This window comes from Hemitrygon akajei, unplaced genomic scaffold (assembly GCF_048418815.1).
Source record: "Hemitrygon akajei unplaced genomic scaffold, sHemAka1.3 Scf000060, whole genome shotgun sequence".
Taxonomy (NCBI): domain Eukaryota; kingdom Metazoa; phylum Chordata; class Chondrichthyes; order Myliobatiformes; family Dasyatidae; genus Hemitrygon; species Hemitrygon akajei.
Window position 1 is genome coordinate 843634 of NW_027331946.1, and position 22455 is coordinate 866088.

General features: G+C 45.4%; 1 protein-coding gene across 1 annotated transcript in view; it reads right to left on the reverse strand.

Annotated features, from left to right (window-relative positions):
* LOC140721723 (NACHT, LRR and PYD domains-containing protein 3-like) overlaps positions 1 to 22455 on the reverse strand; it is a 58307-nt gene that overhangs the window by 16558 nt on the left and 19294 nt on the right. Inside the window, exons 3-7 of the mRNA XM_073036512.1 lie at positions 17324 to 17420; positions 14918 to 15084; positions 8697 to 8868; positions 8533 to 8598; positions 1669 to 3418 (exon numbers count right to left, since the gene is read on the reverse strand). Coding sequence (XP_072892613.1) covers positions 1669 to 3418; positions 8533 to 8598; positions 8697 to 8868; positions 14918 to 15084; positions 17324 to 17333 — 2165 coding nt within the window. The 5' untranslated portion in view covers positions 17334 to 17420. The remainder of the gene's footprint in view (positions 1 to 1668; positions 3419 to 8532; positions 8599 to 8696; positions 8869 to 14917; positions 15085 to 17323; positions 17421 to 22455) is intronic.

Here is a 22455-nt window from a genome sequence, read left to right on the forward strand (position 1 = left end):
AGGAGGAAGGGGGATGGGGAAAAGTGATCCCACCGCAGGAAGGGGGATGGGGAAGAGAGATCCCACAGGAGGAAGGGGGATGGGGAAGAGAGACCCCACAGAAGGGGGCTGGGGAAAAGCAATCCCACTGGAGGAAGGGGGATGGGGAAGAGAGATCCCACAGGAGGAAGTGGGATGGGGAAGACTGACCCCACAGGAGGAAGGGGGATGGGGAAAAGCGATCCCACTGGAGGAATGGGGATGGGGAAGAGAGACCCCAACGGAGGAAAGGGGATGGGGAAGAGAGACCCCACAGGAGAAAGGGGGATGGGGAAGAGAGATCTCACAGGAGGGAGATGGGGAAGGGATGTCCCACAGGAGTATGTGGGAAGCGGAAGAGAGAACTCGCAGGGTGAAAGGGGATGGGGAAGAGAGATCCCACAGCAGGAAGGGAGATGGGGAAGAGAGACCCCACAGGAGGAAGGGGGATGGGGGTGAGAGATCCCACAGGAGGAAGGCGGTTGGTGAAGAGAGACCTCATAGGATGAAGCGGGATGGGGAAGCGAGACCCCACAGGAGGAAGGGGGATGGGGAAAAGTGATCCCACCGGAGGAAGGGGGATGGTGAAGAGAGATCCCACAGGAAGAAGGGGGATGGGGAAGAGAGACCCCACAGGAGGAAGGGGGATGGGGAAAAGCGATCCCACCGGAGGAAGGGGGATGGGGAAGAGAGATCCCACAGGAGGAAGGGGGATGGGGAAGAGAGACCCCACCGGAGGAAATGGGATCGGGAAGAGAGACCCCACAGGAGTAAGGGGGATGGGGAAGAGAGAACCCAAAGGAGGAAGGGATCGCACAGGAGGAAGGGGATGGGGAAGAGAGATCCCACACGGGGAAGGGGGAATGGGAAGAGAGATTCCACAGGATGAAAGTGGGATGGGGAGAAGAGATCTTACAGGAAGGCGGGGGGGGGGGTTTGTGGGTTGTGTGGAAAAGACATCCCACAGGAGGATGAGGAAAGAGTAATAGAGAGCCTACAGGAGGAATGGGGGGGTGTGCAAGATTCCAAAGAATGGAAGGGGGATTGGGATGAGAGGTCCCACGGGAGGATTCCAAGGGTAAACGATAATCCTACAAGACGAGAGGATGCAGAAATTTTTTGTATGTGTGTGTTGGGTCTGAACAGAGGCCCAGAGGAGATGCGCCCTCGCTCTTTGCGTATCTGGAATTGAGGAAAGTCACACACGGGGAAGGGCAGGGGAGGACAATCTCACAATGGTATTTATTTCCTTCTCACTGGGACAGTCTGCTGACGGTCTCTTGTCCCTCACCGGGAGGAGGGTGTGAATCTCTGACCCACCTGCTGCAGTCAGTGTCGGTCTGGGTGTCAGTAACAGTGAGAAGGAACATTGTCAATGGACAGGTCACAGGCAGCGAGAAACACGGCCATTCCTGTGATTTACTACCATTAAACCAATGGTCGTTGTTCACTGATCTGATGAAGTCTCCACCATCCCTTCACAAGGAACCAAAGAACCCTCCTGTCCTTGGGGAATTACTGACCGATCCCCTGGGCATTTGTCATAATTCTTCACAATCTGATTTACTACAAATTTACCGAAATTCCTTTCCATTGAAACAACACAATGGAACAGTTTCACAGTTCAGAGTGAGAGATAAATCAAGTTACCTCAACTCCTGGCACTTGTGCAGCCCGGGTCCCATCCGTTGGATTCCTTCACATTGAATGCGGCATTTCTCCAGGTCAAGGTGTTTTATTGTATCACAGAATCCGATGACATGAGACAGGACCGCGCAGTCTATCGGGGTCAGTGTCATTCCACTGAATGAAAGTGTTTCCACAGATCCCAGTGTGGCCTGAGCCAGGCCACGATTCTGAGACTCAAACAGGTAGTGCAATGTGTTCAGGAGGCTCCTTTTACCAGCTTCATTCCTCGTGTTTCCACTCTGGCGTTTAACCTCCTCCTTCACCCAGTCAATCACCCGGCAGGTTGTTTGATGAGGAAATGGACCCAGAAACTCCTCCAGGCCACGAGCTGTCATTGGGGAGGAGAGACCAGCAACAAAACGGAGAAATACCTCAAATCGCCCATCTGTCGTGTTGTGGGCTTTAGTGAGGAACTTCAGGATATCCCCGGGATGTGGATTCAGGAATTGTGCGACTGCAGCTACAAACTCTTGGATGGTGAGGTGTGGGAATGTGTACACCACACTCTGGGCAGAATCCTCTCTCTCCAAAAGCTCCATCAGGAATCCGGACAGGAACTGGGAAGGTTGCAGATTGTAGTTGATCAAATCTCCATGTGTAAACACAATCTTCTTCTCAGACACTCCTCTGTAGGCCATCTGACCAACCCTGAGTAACACATCACGGGGGCTCTCAATCTCACGGCCGTGGTTTTTCAGGATGTTGTAAATATAGTAGGAGTACAGTTGGGTGATGGTTTTGGGAACTCGCTGTGGGTCCCTGACTCTTTGTGTGAAGAAGGGGCCCAGTGCCAGAGTGAGGATCCAGCAGTAGGAGGGGTTGTAGCTCATGGTGTACAGGATCTCATTCTCCTTCACGTGTTTGAAAACAGCTTCTGCCACCGTCCGATCTTCAAAATACCTGATGAAATATTCCTTCCGTTCTTCACCAACAAATCCCAGGATTTCAGCCCAGACACTGATGTCTGCCTTTTCCAATAAATGTAACGCAGTGGGACGGGTTGTCACCAGCACTGAACACCCTGGGAGCAGCTTGCCCTGGATTAAACTGTACACAATGTCAGACACGTTGCACTTGAATTCAGGATCTGTGTACTGTGATTCTGTGTCTCTCCGACCATCAACAAAGTTAATTTTGTACTTGAATTCATCCAATCCGTCAAATATGAACAGCAGTCCCTCTGTGTGTTTCCAGACTTTTCCCAGAATATTTCCAAAGAAAGGATACTGATGCAGAATCAATTCTTTCAGGTTTATTCTGCAGTTAATGGAGTTTAAATCCCGGAATTTGAAACTGAAGACAAACTGGAATTGTTGGTATATCTTCCCCGTGGCCCAGTCATAAACAATCTTTTGTACCATTGTTGTTTTCCCAATCCCTGGGACTCCGGCCACTGCTGCAGACATCCCGGATTTGTTTCTAAAGACAGATCTTTTCAATTTTTGAACAAAGCTCTTCTTGAATAACTGATCAGTCCGGATTTTTTCCAGCTTACCACGGAGATCTTTTTCTCTCCACTCCTCGTGGTCTCTGCCTCTTGCCAGCAGCTCATGTTCCACCAGTCTCCGATCTCGAACAGTAGAAATGACCGTGAGCTCAGCGTATCGATCCACCAGCTGGAAAACCTTAACCTTCTCCCTCATCAGGATCGTGTTCACTCTCAGTGTTTCAGTCTGTGTCCGCAGAGTCTCCATGTGTTTCCTTCGAACATCTTATGACGGACAGAAATAGGTTGTCAATGCCTGATCTGATGAACATGGAGCTCACAACATATTTTCTTTAATAAAAAAATACCTGTGAAAGACACTGTTTGTGTGAAATCGGGTGATCAGAGATTAGAGTGTCTGAAAGTGAAAGACGGCCCAGAAACATTTCTGATCTGATTCAGATCCGCTGTTAAAGGCTCCACTCTCCCCTCTGTTGGTAGTTTGCAGATTCTCCGGTGTTCCAACGAGCACCAAGTGCACACGTGATTCTGGAGAGGAGAGTGTTGTGTGGAGCGGGTGGTTTCACTGCTTTCACTGCTCAGCTTCTGCTGAAATGTGCAACCCTGCAGAGGGTAACAGTGGGGGGGGCATTTTCTTGCTCTACTGACTTTTACTTCTCTCACAATGGACCCCATGTTCTTGACACTCCTTTACGATGAAGCTGTCAGTACTGAGCCGCAGAAAAGGAACATAATTTCAGTCTCCTTTTCCAGGCTGAGCCAGTCACGATGTAACACACCCTGGTCTACAGTCTCTTATTCTCCGAGGAGCCGGTACATGAACCCAGGCAATTCCCCGATGATGTGCGGAAGAGCAGGAAGCTGAAGAGGATGGCAGTGGTAATAGGGAACTCTAAAGTCAGGAGGACAGGTAGGCGATTCTGTGCACACCGATGGTACTTTGCCTCTCAGGTGCCATTGTCCGAAATGTTTCTGGACGCGTCCACAATATCCTGAGAAGGGAGGTTGAGCAGCCAGAAGTCGTGACAAACATTGGTAACAACGACATAGGAAGAGAAAAGGGAGGAGGTCTGGAAAACGGAACACAGGGGGTTAGGGAAAAAGCTGAGGAACAGGACCTCAAAAGTAGTAATCTCAGGATTGCTGCCCGTGCCACCCGACAGTGGCAATAGGAATAGAATGAGGTGGCAGAGAAATGTGTGGCAGAGCATTTGGAGCAGGGGGCAGGGATTCAGATTTCTGGATAATTGGGACCACTTCCGGGGTAGGTAGGACCTGTACAAAAGGCACGGGTTGCACGTGAATCCGATGAGGACCAATATTCTTGCGGGCAGATTTACTGGAGCTGTTGGGAGTGTTTTGGCTGGGGGACTGGAACTAGGACGATGAGGACCAATATTCTTCCGGGCAGATTTACTGGAGCTGTTGGGAGTGTTTTGGCCGGGGGACTGGAACTAGGACGATGAGGACCAATATTCTTGCGGGCAGATTTACTGGAGCTGTTGGGAGTGTTTCGGCCGGGGGACTGGAACTAGGACGATGAGGACCAATATTCTTCCGGGCAGATTTACTGGAGCTGTTGGGAGTGTTTTGGCCGGGGGACTGGAACTAGGACGATGAGGACCAATATTCTTGCGGGCAGATTTACTGGAGCTGTTGGGAGTGTTTTGGCCGGGGGACTGGAACTAGGACGATAGAGCTGTGGATGAACCAGCAGTTTTACAAGTAGATGATGGGTTTAACATGAATGTAAGGAAGGACAAGCCAATGACTGGGTTCAAATACAGACAGAGCAAACTGTTAAATTGTACCACATCCACAACATTCAAAAGGGCGGAGATACAGGACTGAACGCATTGTATTTAAATGCACGCAACATTCAGAATAAGGTGGACAAACTTTTGGCGCAATTAGAGATTGGTCAGTATGATGTTGTCGGCATTCAGTCGTGGCTGAAAGAAGACCATAGTTGGAAGCTTAACGTTAAAAGATTTACGTCTTATCGAAAGGACAGGCAGGAAGGCATAGGCGTTGGTGATGTGGCTGTGCTGGTTCGAGGTGGAATCACATCAGTAGAAAGAGGTGACATAGGCTTAGAGAATGTTGAAGCTTTGTGGGTGGAGATAGGAAATTGTAAAAGTTAAAAAAAAGCTTTATAGGGACCCTATATTGGCCTGAAAATAGCGAATGTGTGGGGTTGAGATTGCAAAGGGAGTTGGAAAAGGCGTGTGTTAAAGCTAATGACGCAGTTATAATGAAGTACTTCAATGTGCACGGGGAATAAGAAAATCAAACAAACGTCAGGAGTCAGATCGCAAGAGAGGGAATTTATTGACTTCCCACGAGATAGCGTTTCAGAGCAGCTTGTGCTTGAGAGGACTCAGTGAAAGGCTATCTTTGATTGGGTGTTGTGTAATAGCCCTGATCTTATGAGGGAGCTTAATGTAAAATAACCATTAAGAGGTAGTGATCATAATATGAGTGAATTCATAATACAGTTTGAGAGGGAGAAGCATAATTTACAGTATCAGTATCGCAATGGAATAAAGCGAATTACAGAGGCACGAGAGAGAAGCTTTCCCAGGTAGATTGGAGAAGGATACTAGCGGAGATGATCGCAATGGAATAAAGCGAATTGCAGAGACATGAGAGAGAAGCTTTCCCAGGTAGATTGGAGAAGGATACTAGCGGAGATGGTCGCAATGGAATAAAGTGAATTACAGAGGCACGACAGAGAAGTTTTCCCAGGTAGATTGGAGAAGGATACTAGCAGAGATGATCGCAATGGAATAAAGCGAATTACAGAGGCACGAGAGGGAAGCTTTCCCAGGTAGATTGGAGAAGGATACTAGCGGAGATGATCGCAATGGAATAAAGTGAATTACAGAGGTACGAGAGAGAAGCTTTCCCAGGTAGATTGGAGAAGGATACTAGCGGAGATGGCTGAAGCTTCCGGGAATAGGTCTCAAGTTGCAGGATGGATACGGCCCATGGAGGAAGAAGTTCTCAAGTGACACGTGTAGGCAAACATGGTTGACAAAGGAAGTTAAGGATTGCATAAAAGCTGAGGAAAGGGCATAAAATATAACAATAGTCAACTAAAAAAGCTATAAGTCGGGAAAAGATGAAATATGAGGGCAGAAAAGCCAATAATATAAAGCAGGATAATAAACACTTATTTTCAGTTATATAAAGATTAAGAGGGAGGTGAGAGTCCATGCTGGAACACTGGATGATGTGCACTCCGCATATATCTTCACTGTTCCAGACGCTAGCAGTCTGTGAGTGACAGGCAGTAGAAGTGACTGCCATTGCTATTACAAAAGAAAAACATCTCAGCACACTGAAAGCTCTTAAGATGCAAAGTCACCTGGGCCAGATGGACTGCATCCCAGAGATCTGAGAGAGGTTGCTGAAGTGATGACAAATGGATTGGTCATGATCTTTGAAGAATCACTTTATTCTGGCATTGTCCTGGAGGACTGGAAGATTGCAATTGTCACTCTAGTCTTTAAGAAGGGAGGAAGGCAAAAGAAGGAACATTATAGGCCAGTTAGCTAAACCTCAGCGACTGGGAAAGAGTTGGAGTCTCTTATTAAGGTTGAGGTTTCGAGGTACTTGGAGACTAATGACAATATAAGTTAGGAATGGTTCTGTTAGATTTCACGGTGGAAGTAAGAAGCAGGCTGGACAAAGGAGAGTCAGTGGATGCCATTTACTTGGATTTTCAGAAAGCATTTGATAAGCTGCCGCACACGAACCTGATTAACCAGATAAAAATCTATGACGTCACAGGAAAGATACTGGCAGGTGTAGCGGAATTGCTGACAGTCAGCAGACAGCGAGTGGGAATAAAAGGGGCCTTTTTCTGATTGACTGCCAGTGACTGGTGGTGTTCCGCAGGGATCAGTATTGGGACCGCTAACTTTCAGATTGTTTGTCAATGATTTAGATGATAGAATGAATGTATTTGCAGCAAATTTTGCGGATAATACAAAGATAGGTGCAGGGTTAGGTAATGTGATTGCAACAGGACTGAGACTAACTGGGAAAATGGGCAAAAAGGTGGCAGATGCAATACAGTGTTGGAATTGTATGACAGTGCATTTTGGCGAAAGGAGTGGACTACTGTCTAAATGGGCAGAAGGTCTGAGCATCAGAGGTGCAGAGGGACTTTGGAGCCTTGAGCAAAACTCCCAGAAGATTAATTTAAAGGTTGGGTCTGTGGTAAAGGCGGAAAAAAAGAGAATAGAATATAAATGCTGAGCCTTTACAAGACTGTAGTCAAGCTGCACTACAGGAGTATTGTCAACTGCTTTGCACCCCGTACCTCTGAAAAGATGTGTTGTCATTAGAAAGCATCCCGAGGAGATTCAAGAGGATCATTCCGGGAATGAAGGGGTTAACATATGAGGTGCGTTTTGGCAACTTTGGGCCTATATTCACTGGAATTTTGAGGAATGCAAGGGAATCTCTTTTAAACCTGCAGAATGTTGAAAGGATCAGATAGGGTGGATGTGGAAAGATGTTTCCCATGGTGGGTGTATCCAGAACTAGGGGCCACAGCCTCAAAATTGAGGGGCGATCCTTTTGAACAAGAGAGGAGGATTTTGTTGAGCCAGAGAGTAGTGAATCTCTGGAAGGCTCTGTCACAGACTGCAGTGGAGGCCAAGTCCATGGGTATATTTAAGGCAGAAGCTCCTGATAGGTCAGGGCATCAAAGGATAATGCGAGAAGGCAGGTGTATTGGGTTGAGGGGGATCTGGGTTCAGCCATGATTGAACGGCGGAGCAGACTGATGGACTGAATAGCCTAATTCTGCTTCCATGTCTTGTGGTCTTATGGAGGAATAACAACAAATCTCGGCTGCTCTTTGGATCAGAGGTGTGAGATTTTCCTTGCAGGAGTTGGATGTTCCAATTGGAATGACTTGGCTTCAGTTTTGTCAAATCTCCAGATATTCGGCCCTACAGAAAGGGTGTTGTGACAAATGCAAATTGATCTCTGTCCTCTAACCACAGCAACAAAAATCTGTCTCCCAGACTCTACCGTCTCTAAACAGGCCTCTAAAGACAGGCATTCAGACTCTCAGAGTGAAATAACAACTAAAACCTGTCTCCCAGACTCTGTCAGTCTCTAAAAAGGCCTCTAAAGAGACGTATTCAGATTCTCAGAGTGAAATAACAACAAAAACCTCTCTCCCAGACTCTGACAGTCTCTAAACAGGCCTCTAAAGAGACGTATTCAGACTCTCAGAGTGAAATAACAACAAAAAGCTGTCTCCCAGACTCTGACAGTCTCTAAACAGGCCTCTAAAGATGGGTATTCAGACTTTCAGTGTGAAATACAGACTTTGAGATTTTCGGTCCATCACTTACCTTTCAGATGCGCGGGCACTTCAGATAAACCCCGCTCAGTGTCCATGTAGGCGAACTGGCCGTCACCTGTTCAAACAAATTAACCTGCATGAAGTCTGTTCTGTGTAATACTGTAAATTCATCAGCATTTACATCTGTAACACACAGTGTATTGTTCACCGTACCACGTTCCCGTATTTCATTCAATATTCTGCTCAGCTTCGGTAAATGATGATGTAGTTTCACAAAGGATTCCCACATCACCGTCCGGGCCCCGGAGCCCTTCTCCATCACCAGATCCAGAAGGAGTTTGGAAGCGCCCGCTCGGTTTCCCTTCTCCGCGAGCTCAGTCACGCTCTGTAATGAACAATGGGGAATATATTGAGGAGCGGAGGGATGGGTACAAATCTACCCTGAACATGGACTGACCCAGCTCACCACAGATCACTGAGAGCCATTGAAGTGTTCATAGCGGGGCAAAGATTTTAAAAGAAGCGAACAAGGTCAGACAGGACTTTCTGCGCCACGGATGGCAAGGTTTAGGTGGAGCAGACATGCTGTGAGTGAGCTGGAGATAGAGTGGGGAGCTATGTCTTGTGTCAGAGAGGGTTCAGTTAGGAGAGGCGGAGACTTTAGGTAGATTTTGGGTGACCATCAGGAGGGGGAAGGGAACAGGCAGCCACTGCAGGAAACCCCTCTGTAACAGGTATACAGCTTTCTGTTTCGGGGTATTACCTAGCAGAGGAAAACCACGGCGATTATGCCTCTGGCTCTGAGTGTGGCTTTGTGGCTCAGAAATGGTGAGAAGAGGTGAGCTGTACTGACGGGGAATTTAATGGTTAGGAGAACAGACAAGTGATTCTATTTATGAGAACAAGATGTCTGGATGGTGTGTTGCCAAGGTCAGGGATATCTTGCATCGAGTCTGAAACTTTCTTAAGGACAGGATGAGCTGCCAGAGGTCGTGGTTCACGTCGGTACCAAAGACAAGAGTAGTAATTGTGATGAGGTCCTGCAAAGTGATTTCATGGGGTTCGGGCTAAGTTACAAGGGCAGGTACTCCAGGGTTGTGTTCTCAGGATTGCTCCCCATAAAACGTGTGAGTGAGGCCTGAAATAGGACGATAATACAGTCTAATTTGTGGCTGATGAGATGGTGCATTACGGAGGGCTTCAGATGTTGGGATGATTGAGCTCTCTTCCAAGGAAGATGGGACCTGGAGACACATGATCGTTTTGTACCCAAACTAGTGGGGTACTGATACCCTTGCGGAAAGGGCTGTTAGCGCGGTGTAGGGATGGGGGAGGTGTTAAACTAGAGTTTCAGGAGGATGAAGAACCAGAGTCGATAATGGAGTGACTGTGTGGGAAATATGTTGTTAAGCTGACATACAGAGTCAGGACACTAAAAATTCTGAAGCTAATGTTCTGAGTTGCGTATTATTTCAATGCAAGGATTGTTATTGGAAAGGCCGATGAGCCTAGAGCATCGGTCAGCACGTTGAATTACAGCATAGTAACCATTGATGTGATTTGGTAGGAAGAGGTGCAGGACTGGCCGTTCAGCATTCGAGCATTCCGTTGCGTTAGAACTGATTCAATCGAGTGGGAGGAATTAAAGAAGGAGGTGACATAACTAGTCAGGAAAAACGTCCCTGCATTGCTGGAGGTCTCCTCTACTGAGACTGCATGGGTGAAACTGATCAATAAATGGTTGGGATTATATTATAGAGCACCCAACAGTCAATGGATTTAGAGGATCATATTTGTAGAGAGTTCACAGACAGTTGCAAGAAACAGAAGGTTATGATGATATATAATTTTAACTTCCCATTTATCGACTGGGACACCCATATTGTAAAGGGCTGGATGCGACAGTGCTGGTCAAATAAGTTCAAGGAAGTTTTTGTAATTAATATATTGAGGTCCTAACTATAGACAGTGCATACTGGAATTCTGTTAGGGAACAAGTCAGATGACAGACGTGTGCAGGTAAACACTTTGGATCTATTACCATTAGTTTAAACATCATTATGGAACAAGCTAGGTCTGGTCTTCGGGTTAAGAATCTAAATTGGAGAAAGGCCAATTATAATGGTATCAGAAAGGATCTGACGAAAGTGGAGTGGGACAGGTTGTTTTCTGGTACAGATGTGCTTGCTAAGTGTGAGGCCTCCAAAACTGAAATTTTGAGAGCACAGAGTTCGAATGCATAAATGACCACAAGTACAGAGTTTCAATGTTCATGACGGAATAAAAGGCAAGGGTAAGATATTTAGAGAACCTTAGGTTTTGAGAGATATTGAGGTGCAACTCAAACTACCTGCGTCTCAATGTCACCAAGACCAAGGAGATGGTGGTGGACTTTAGGAGATCTAGGCCTCATATGGAGCCAGTGATCATTAATGGAGAATGTGTGGAGCAGATTAAGACCTACAAGTATCTGGGAGTACAGTTGGACGAGAAGCTAGACTGGACTGCCAACACAGATGCCTTGTGCAGGAAGGCACAGAGTCGACTGTACTTCCTTAGAAGGTTGGCGTCATTCAATGTCTGCAGTGAGATGCTGAAGATGTTCTATAGGTCAGTTGTTGAGAGCGCCCTCTTCTTTGTGGTGGCGTGTTGGGGAGGAAGCATTAAGAAGAAGGACGCCTCACGTCTTAATAAGCTGATAAGGAAGGCGGGCTCTGTCGTGGGCAAAGTACTGGAGAGTTTAACATCGGTAGCTGAGCGAAGGGCGCTGAGAAGGCTACGGTCAATTATGGAAAACCCTGAACATCCTCTACATAGCACCATCCAGAGACAGAGAAGCAGTTTCAGCGACAGGTTACTGACGATGCAATGCTCCTCAGACAGGATGAAGAGGTCAATACTCCCCAATGCCATTAGGCTTTACAATTCAACTGCCAGGACTTCAGAACTTTTTTAAAGCTATTATTAATGCTTTTTGAGTTAGTGATTTAGATGCATATCATATTATTACTGAGTTAAGTATTGTATGTAATGAGTTTTTGCTACAACAAGTGTATGGGACATTGGAAAAAATGTTGAATTTCCCCATGGGGATGAATAAAGTATCTATCTATCTATCTATCTATCTATCTATCTATCTATCTATCTATCTATCTATCTATCTATCTATCTATCTATCTATCTATCTATCTATCTATCTACAGGAAATGCAAGAATTAGTAAAGGAGGAAATCGGGAGGGCTGAAGTACGGCATGAGTTTGCTCTAACGGTCAAGGGAAAAGAGAACCCCTAACCCTTCATCAAATATATTTAGAACAAAAGTATATCAATGGACAATATTGGTCCCATTGAAGTTCAGAGTAGGACTTTATGCGTGAAGCTGAAAATGGTGGGGGGGATATAAATTGATTTTTTTTTTTGCATTCATATTTACTCAGGAGATATACAGATTCTTTAGAATAAAGCAACGCAGCAGTGAAATCATGGACTCTATACAGATTATAGAGGAGGTATTTGCTGTCCTGAAGCAGATTAGTGTGGATAAATCCATAGGACTTTCCTTCGTACCTCGTTTGAGGCTAGTTCAGAGATTTCAGGTGCTCCAGCAAAGGTATTTAAGAGTATTTAAAGCTATTTAAAAAGTCAGATGCGGACGTATTGGAGGGTTCTGCTGTTTGAATAAGGCTGTAAGAATAAGCCAGGGAATTATAGGCTGGTGAGCCTGCACCCGTGGTTGTAAAGTTATTTGTCAGGTATTCTAAGGGACCGAATATGAGTATTTGGATGGCCAAGGATTAATTATTGATAGTCAACACTTATTTGTGCCCTGTAGATCCCGTCTAACCAATCTTATAGCTTCTCGAGGAAGTTACCAAGCAAATAATGAAAACAAGTTAGTGAATGATATCCACATGGATTTCAGCAAGGCCTTTGAGAAGACCCCTCATGAAATCTTGGTGAATAAGATTAAGTTGCTTGGCAGTCATGACATGGTAGTAATTTAGTTTAGATATTGGATTCGCGTGGGAAGCTAAGAGTGGCAGTAGAGGTTTGCTTCTCTGACTGGAGGTCTATGACTAGTGGTGTGCGGCAGAGATCTGTACTGGGTCTGGTGTTGTCTGTCATATATATCAACGGTCCGGATAATAATGTGGTAAAGTGGGTCAGCAAATCTGTGGACAACACCAAGGTAGTGACAGCGAAGAAGGTTATCAGAGCTTGCAGCGGGACATGGAACAGCTAGAAAAAGGCAGAATGGAGATTGGGAGATAGAATTGATGAAGACACGTGAGAGATGTTGCACTTTTTGAGGACAAACCACGATGCCACTAAGACATTGAGTGGTAGGACATTGAGCATTGCGCTTAAACTAAGGTATCAGGGAATACAGATCAGACATTTCTTGAAATTGTTGTCGAAGGTAGATGGCGTTGTAAAGTTTTTAGGACATCGGCCTTCATAAGTCAAAATATTGAATAGAGAAGTTGGGATATTGTGTCGAAATTGATGTTGCAGAGGCTAATTTGAAGCAATGTGTGCACCTACCTCTCGGAAGGATATCGATAAGATTGAACGAGTATAGAAAAAAATACAGATTGTTGCCAGGACTCAAGGACCTGAGATATAAAGAAAGTGTAAATAGGTTAGGACATTATTCCATAGAGTGTAGGAGGACCAAGAGAGATGTGATAGAGCTATACAAGTTTATAAAAGGTATAGAGAGAGTTAGTGTGAAAAGGCATTTTCTACTGAGGTTGGGTACGACTGGAATTAGAAGTCATGGGGTAATGATGACTGGTGAACAATAGACAATAGACAGCAGGTGCAGGAGTAGGCCATTCGGCCTTTCTAGTCTGCACTGCCATTCACTGTGATCATGGTTGACCATACACAATCAGTACCCCGTTCCTGCTCTCTCCACATATCCCTTGACCTCGCTATCTATAAGAGCTCTATCTAACTCTGTCTTGAATGCATCCAGAGACTTGGCCTCCACTGCCTTCTGAGGCAGAGCATTCCACATATCCACCACTCTCTGGGTGAAAACGTTTTTCCGCATCTCAGTTCTAAATGGCCTACCCCTTATTCTTAAACTGTTCAAGGCAATATGAGGCAACACGTGCAAACAAGCTGGATGAACTCAGCAGGTCCGGCAGCATCCATTGAAATGAGCAGTCAACATTTCGGGCCGAATCCTGACTGCATCTGCAGTGTACTTCGTGTTTAATATGAGGGGAACCTGTTCACTAAGAGGTTGCTGAGAGTGTGGAACGTGCTGCTATTGGAATTAGTCAATGTACATTCGATTTGAACATTTAAGATCAATTTGGATGAGTTCATTCAATGGGGGAGTTATGGATGTCTCGAGTCCGGGTGCAGATCAATGGGACTAAGCAGATAATAGGTCGGTGAACACTAGATGGGCAGAAGAGCCTGTTGCTGCACTGTAGAATTTGATGACTATGGCTAGGTCAAACTGTGACAGGGTCACTGTTGATTTTCCCTTGGGTAAATGCTGGTGAACCACAGCAGGATTACACTTCACTGCCAGGCTCCATGAGGGTCCAGTGTCAGCCTACAGCTGGGAACTGGCGGTGAGGAGCAGACAGCAATTCCACGACTATTGTGCATGCATGAGAGACCAAAATCAACTGGTAGCAATGCTTAGAAGGAAATTTGGAGTGAGACTGTCAGCTGCCTCATGGGGTATTTGTGTTTCCTTGCTACAATTCAGTCTCGGTGGCAACAGGTGAGTGTGCCCAGGAGCACGAAGACCACTGGAAAAGTGTCTCCCAGTTGGAATGTTTTCAATGACACTAATGTTGCAACTCTCAGTGTTAACATTATCTGCTGCAGTCATTAGAAACTCCAAATAGAACAACCACGTGCAACAGACAGTACCTTAACCATGGGGTATAATGAGATACTCGATCAAATGAAAGAGCACCAGTATTTCAAAGGAAAGACAATAGTCAAGTGTTGTCTGTTCACGTGATGCAGAAGGGTCCCATGACGGGTGAAGGGAGACCGCAGAAATGCGTGGAGAAAGACAAAACAGATAATATGAATTGTGGGACCCCAGAGGCTTCACGATAACTCTGTTCAATGGCCAGTGAGGTCAAACATTGGAAACAAGGTAGAAAGATGAACAGAGTAATAATAAAGTTATTCACTCTCCATTGGTAGTACCCATAACATGTCCTATCACTAAAGTCAGTAGTCAATGTCTGACTGTACCGTAACACTAATAATTAATGTGTTCACACAACTGGAGAGAATCCTGCCAGAGCTTGTCTCTGCTAAATAAACTCTCAGCGAGAGAGAACAGCTGTTTTGTTGACCCACACATACCTGTTTCTTTACATTTGTTTTTTTTTTAATTCTGTGAAAGCTTCAGAAGGATCTACACTCAGTCCGTGTCCCTTCCACTTACGTGATACTCTTGCCCGGTGAAGTGATCCTCGCCCATTAACGTGAAGCTGACTCCCTCCACACCCTCCTCAATCGCCTGCTCCAGCCGCTCCATGTAGAATCTCGTCAACCGGAACAGTTGGTGATCGTCACAATGTGACAGGAAGGTGGAGATAGCGGAATTCAGATCTGTAAACAGGGATAGAACATGGAACAGTACAGCACAGGAATAGACCCTTCGTGACACCATGCCGGTGTCAACCATGATGTCAAGGTGAAACAATCCTATCTACATGCTCATGGTCTATATACCTCCAGTTCCTGCCTGTCCATTTGTCCATTTAAATGTCTCTTCAAGGCTGCAATCGTATCTGATACAATCTCGCCCTTGGCAGCGCGTTCCCGGCACTGATCTCTCTCAGTGGAAAGCCTACATCGTAACTCTCCTTTGTTCAATCCGCCCTCTCATATGAGTACATGCCCTCTAGCTTTGACATTTCCATATTAAATGACTGAGCGTCAATGCAATCCAAGCCTTTCCCCTTACACACGATACTCTGTAATCCATACAACTCGGTTCTGCACCAGATCCAGAGACAAAACATTATTCTGTAATGTGTAAACCAGAACTGCACACAAACCAGAATTGTGCCCTGATCAAAGTTTCCTACAGCGACACTATGGCTTTCCCACATATATGCTCAACATTCGACCAATACCGAAGATCGATTTTACGATCCATCTACATGTGTTGCCTCTTTCACGGAAATATGCACTTGTACCCTAAATTCCTCGATACTATATATCAATTCTCCTCAGGGTCTTGTGCCTTACGGTCTTGAACCTTCTTCTTATATTTGGCTTCTCAATGTGCATCTCCTCACACTTTGCCACATTAAAGTCCACCTGCCGTTTCTCTGCTATAACCGGTCAATATTGTACTGCATCATTTGACAAACATTACAAACTTCCACAACTCCACCGAGTGCTGCAAAATACCTGCCTCCTGCAACCTAGGCGTGACTACCTCGCCGCAGCACCTGTCACCTCCTCGTTACCCTGTATGTGTTAAAGGTCATTGTCAATACGTTCAGCCAGGAGCTGCTGCTAATGCAGATATATTTATCTGGGAACCTGGAGTTCTCCCAGAATTCCGGTGTCCCACATACTGCACACATACTGCCCCGGAGCCATACGGGCTACACCACTATGCCCTAACAAGTAGGAACAAAAAGAGAGGAACTTAGCAGGTACTTTACTTCGCCCAAGTCTGATCTTGCCTAAGCCTGATGAGCCAAAACCACTTTCGCGTTCAAAAGAATGGCCACTGCGCCTGTGTTATTTTATTTGCCCTTTCTAATGAACCCCTCTCGGTGATTGCTCACAACCCAGCTCCGAAATACAGCAACAAAGCTCTGTTTTTTAAATCTTGATTCCAGGCCTGACTGAAAAACTGGTCCTATTTATGCTGCCCTCCTGTGATTGGTTACAGTCCAACTCATCAGTCCTGTAAGTGAACCTCCGACTCCCTTGACCATGCCTTCTTGGTCCTTACGACTGGCGCCGTGCTCTTTTTCTCTGCCTGTCTGCTGGGAGTAAATGTACGGCCGTGTGAATGGACCTTACAAAGTGTCGATGCACTGCATGAGAACTGACCATCGTCAGTCATTTCTGATAAAGGGTATCTACCCAAAGCGTAGACTGTTTATTCGCTTCCACGGATGCTGTCTGACCTACTGAGTTTTGTGTTTGTGGTTCTCTGGGTTTCCTGCATCTGCAGACCTCATGTTCATCAGTGCATTAAAACGTTATAGCAAAGCTTAAATCTATAACCATTATGTATCTATAATGAACCACTCCAACCATTGGAAGTATTTTCCAACTTGTCCATAGAAAATAGACTATAGGAAGCTCCCCACATCTCCACTGCACAACAGCCCCAAAAGTTTGCGGGCAATTGCCCGTCCAAAATTTGAACTGTACTCATAATCGCTCAATCCCACAACTCTTGCTCCACCAATCTGGTGCCAGATTTCTTAGATGAAAGTTGAAAGCGTCTTCCACATCAGGGCCTGTATGGTGGTGAAACAGACCCTGACTATTCCCTGGACTGTCACATCACTCACAAGACTGCTGTCACATTCCTGTCTGTGTTTCACTCACGAACACCTGATTAAGGACAACCTGTTTCTTTCACTCAAGTGAAGCTTTGCATGGTGAACGCAGCGATTTGACCAGTCCCGGTGTCAGGCCCATGCCCTGGGACTGCTGGATTGATCTATAACTCAAGTCTGTTTTACCACTGGTATTCATGACCACGTTTGATGAAAACTTTCTGCGCGCCTGCATAAATTTCTTCATTTGAATTATTGTACACCCTGTGGAGCAGTTTAATTAAAACGATTATAATGACTAATTGTAATCATACCTGTGTCCATTCTGATTGTGACGGACGATTGTTGAACGTCGCCTTCTTGTTTATACTTTGGTCCCGGTGCAGGAAAGCTCCACCTACTGGTGATGCACTGAATAACACAGAAGGAGACAATGAGTCAGAGAGAGTATGAATTTGTAAATAAGAGAGTATATCGGTCCCCTGTATCAGAGCAGTAGTTGGCTTAGGGATTAAACATTTCCCGTTAACATCAACGTCCATACCATTCAGTATGTCTGTCCAGAAGTGCTTCCTACTGATAGAATCACAGAGCAATACAGCATGGACATAAACCATTCAGTCTGACGAAATCATGCCGATCACAGTGCCTACTGAGATGGTCCCAATTTCCTGTGATGGGTCCATATCACTCCAGGTCCCTTCACTCCATCCACCAATCACAACTGTCCCGTAAATGATAATATTGTACCTGCCTCATCCACTGCAAATAATCACCAACCTCTGCATGAAATCATTGCTGCTCATATCTCATTTAAAACTTCCCCTCACTTACAAAATCAATTTCCATAGTACTGGTCTCCCCTGCCCTCAGGAAAAGACTTAGCACTGACCTTATCTCTGACTCTCATAGTTGTAAACTTTTCTGTAAAGTCACTGTTCATTCTTGGGCCTTTAGTCTTGGCAACATCATCGGAAATCTTCTCTAAACTTTAATCACAACGTTTCTGTAACAGCGCAACAAACTCTGCAGTGGGACTCCAAGCACAGCCTCAACTCCACGTGATGTCGCAACGCCTGTACTGTATATCCAGACTGATAACGGCCGGTGAGAAAAAATCTTTAAACCCGCCCTGTACTCATAGGGCCCTGTGCTCCATTACTCTATCTACCTCCCTACCACTCATAAATCAAGTCCTACGTTGGTTTCATTTCCAAAACTTTCAAAACGTATTTTGGTAAAATTTGAATATCTGTGTTTGCAATCGCAAATACAGGGACAATAGGATGAAACACCATAATACCGGACAACATGTTATGTGTCCTTACTTTGGGCTGCGGGGACAATTCCCGTCCAATCAGCTCTGATCAGTCTCTATCCTGATTCTGACTGTAAGAAAACAAATTCTAGTAAAGATCAGTTCACATTGTCATGACATCTACTTACACCCTGCCCAGTATCATCTCTCTACCTGATCCCTGACACGGGAATGTTCCAAATAAAGGTTAATTTTAAGTAGGACAGAAACAATTGAAACACTGAATTTAAAACATGCAAAATAACATGAATTGAGCATGAACTGATTTTAGAAAGTTAGGAAACTCCCAACAAAGGTTACCATTTGAAGAATATATAGCAGTCTCAATGTACCGAGACGCTTTCACCAGAGAACAGAGAACCATACAGCACATAATCATCCGTTTGGTGATATTAGGTAAGTGTAAGTAAATCAATGCAGCTTGCAACAGTCAGAGGAGTCAATGACATGTTGCTGCAGTTCGTAGTAATTCTATAATTTCCGCAATTGCACGTCGTGACGTAACACAGCCAATCATCAGAACTGACCGAAAGCTACTTCAGAAGATGCAAGACCTTGAAATGAGCAAATACTGTGAAGGATTCTCAGTGGCTTTGAAGAGCCACGCTGCTAACAACAGACCACCAGACCAGGAGTGATAGCGGCTGGGTCTGACAGAGGCATAACTGGCACTTCTAGGCATATTCAGTCTGATTCCAAATATTCCCTATCTTTATTTGTGACGTCTAAAGGACCAGTGTTTGAGTAAATGAGACTCACCAAACTTTCTCCTGGCTGAATCAATGGAATCTCTGAGTCAGAAGGCTTTAACTCCAGTTGGTGCTCTCAGTCCTCGGGCTGGGTCACTTGTTGTTGTTGTTGTTGTTGTAACATCGTCTTCAGTAGTGGCCTACTTCCATTTGTGAGTTGTTCTTCCAATAAATGTCTCACCGCAGGTCTAACTTTAACCGGAGAGATAATGAAGCACGTTAACAATACAAAGGAGAACAAAACATTTCTGCTCAATGTCCCTGAAAAACATAGACTCACCGAAATTTAAACATCGAAGACAAATATAATGATCTCAGTCAACAAAGCAGTAATTAACCCTCACACGTCACAAAAGCTGATATGGGATACAGAGGAGTCATTGTGTGGACCTAAGATATAGGATAACGGTCACTCGATCCATCTGGTCTGCTCTACCATTCAATAACTGTTGATGATCCCCACCCACACGCTCTGTTTCATTCTGCTTTCCTCCCGTAACACTCAAGCTGCTTAGCAGTCATGACTGTATCGAACTTTGCCATAACTGTACCCAAATACACCCTGCATCACATGTATGATAACAAATTCCACGGATCAACCAAGCTTTGGCTGAGGAAAATAAAAACAGTTTTAAAGGAATGCTTATTTATTCTCTGCCATTCTGTAGGACAGATGGAAACACCCTCTTCACGTTTACAGCATCCAAGCTTCTCAGCATTCTCGAGGTAATCTGCAGATGCTGTAAATTCAAACAACAACACACACGAAATGCTGCTGGACACACAAAATGCTGGTGGAACACTACAGGCCAGGCAGCATCTATAGGGAGAAGCGCTGTTGACGTTTCGGGTCGAGACCCTTCGTCAGGGTCAGGGTCCTGATGAAGGGTCTCGGCCCGAAACATCGACAGCGCTTCTCCCTATAGATGCTGCCTGGCCTGCTGTGTTCCACCAGCATTTTGTGTGTGTTGTTGTTCTCAGCATTCTGTAGGTTTGAAACATTCTAGAGCAAGGAACGACTCCACGTTTGGCCGATTTCAGCGCGCGGCCAAATTGAAAGAGTCGTGATGTCGGTGTGGGAGGCGAAGGACTGCCCGGTTCAGCTCATTGCTCTGCGAGGTTTACTCATCTCAGCGGTGAACCGAAGCGGCTGCTCTGATGACCGGCGTCTTGGCACACTTTCCTGAACATCGCTTTTGAATGCAATTTGCTTATTTTTATTCTATGCACAATTTGTGCCCTACACACTGGGTGTTTGACGGTCATCCTTTTTTAATGGCTTCTATGAGTTTCTTTGTTTTGTGGTTTCCTGTAAAATGACCAATCTCAAGGCTATATATAGGATATACATTTTTTAAATAAATATACTTTGAACTTAGATAAGTACTGAATGCATTCCGGAAAAATGTTCTGTTTTCTTTAATGTTCTACTGCTTAAAAAAAAGAGAAAAAAACGAGATTTTGGGCACTTTCTATTTCTAGGAGATTGAATCCACTGCAGGGTGAATCTAAAAAAATGAAAGTGGATTTACTAAAAATCGTCCAGCCGGTAAGGAACTGTAAATTAATTGGAGAGCTGTAAATTAATCGATTCGGGATAACGAACTTTTGTCAGAATGGCTTCAAGCATTTTCAGTTTTTACTGCAGATCTCAAGCATCTCGAGTTTCTGCCTGACAGACACGTGACGGTGAGGGGGAATTTCCAAACACAGTTTGAACGCTGAACCCCTGTGTCCAATCCTATTCTTGCAAACACGGATCAACCCATACAATCAGAGTTTCTCTCTCTGTGAGGGTTGGAATGGGAATTCATTCTCTCCTCAGATTAGTAATCATTGCCTCCAAGGAAATCTCGGAAACAAACACCTCTCAGAACAAATGCAGCACTTGTTCAACACATCATAAACCTGGGAGGCCTGATCACTGGGTTCACATTATTTGGGTCGAAAACTGTGATATCACAGGACACAACCTCATAGGAACACAGCTGAATCTGTCACATACCCATCCCAAAATCCTTACACATCATCCCCAAGTCTCACACTGAGTGGTGTAGTCATTAATTTGCCCCAACCAATGTCCAGCCACCAGAGACTTCTGCTTCATTGCGGAAGGAGGAATATCGAGCCCAATCTGTAGAAGTTCATGCATGAGACAAATCCCAGTCTCTGATAGCTCCATATTCCCGAAGTCCCCATCCCAGCATTATGGACCAAGCACCAACTCTTCCTGAAATCATTGCTGCCACTAACATGCTGCAGTGTCTCGGCCATTCAGAGTTCAAAAGCTAACACCCCGACATCATCCTATGGCAGGATGGCAACCGGATGATCGTATGACTGGAACAGAGATCGGACTGGGTAACTTGGGTTTGAGTCACATATCACATCGTCTTCAGCAGCAAAACTGAACACATTTTGTTAAATGACATATTACCCGACACAATTGGCAATCACATTTCCAGCAAGATATAAGTAATAACACCAGCACTTGGAAATCCCCTCCAAGTCACTCAACATCCTGACTGGGAAACATACCGCCAGTACTTCATTGTCGCTGGGTCAAAATCATTGAATTCCCTTCCTAACAGCACCGTGATTGTTTCTGCACCTCAGGGAGTACAGCTATTCAAGAACACAAAAATACAACTGCAGATGCTGTGGATCAAATACGCACACAACGCTGGAAGAACTCAGCAGGTCAGGCAGCAGCCGTGAGAAAAGAGTAGCCAACGTTTCGGGTGAGACCCTTCATCAGGAATGGGGGGGAAGAGAGGGCCGAAGCCCAGTAATAGAGATAGGGGAGGGGGAGGGGCTAGAGGCGCCAGGTGGAGAACCAATCAGAGGAAGGATAAAGGGGGGAGTGGATAAGCATGAAAGAACTGTAGAGATAAAGAAGCAGAAAGTTGAAAGGGGAGAGAGGCAGAGAGGGACCTGGGCTAGGGGAAGGGGGAGGGGGAGGGAATTACCTGAAATTGGAGATTTCAATGTTCATACCACCAGGCTGGAGGCTACCCAGACGGTAGATGAGGTGTTGCTCCTCCAACCTGAATTTGGCCTCATCATGGCAGTAGAGGAGGCCATGTATGGACATATCTGGATGGGAATGAGAGGCAGTGTTGAAGTGGGTGGAAACCGGGAGGTCCTGTCTATTGTGACGGACGGAGCATAGGTGCTCGACGAGGCAGCTCATCGCCACTTTCTCCAGGGTAACTAGGGATGGGTAATAAATGTTGGCTGAGCAGGAGACACCCACATACTGTAAATGAATAAATAAAAATAATGTTTTTAATATAACATTGAAATTAAAGTGCTGGGAGCTTGGTACATCAGGTTGGATCTGTGGAAACACTAGAAGACTCAGGATCGGAACTGAGAC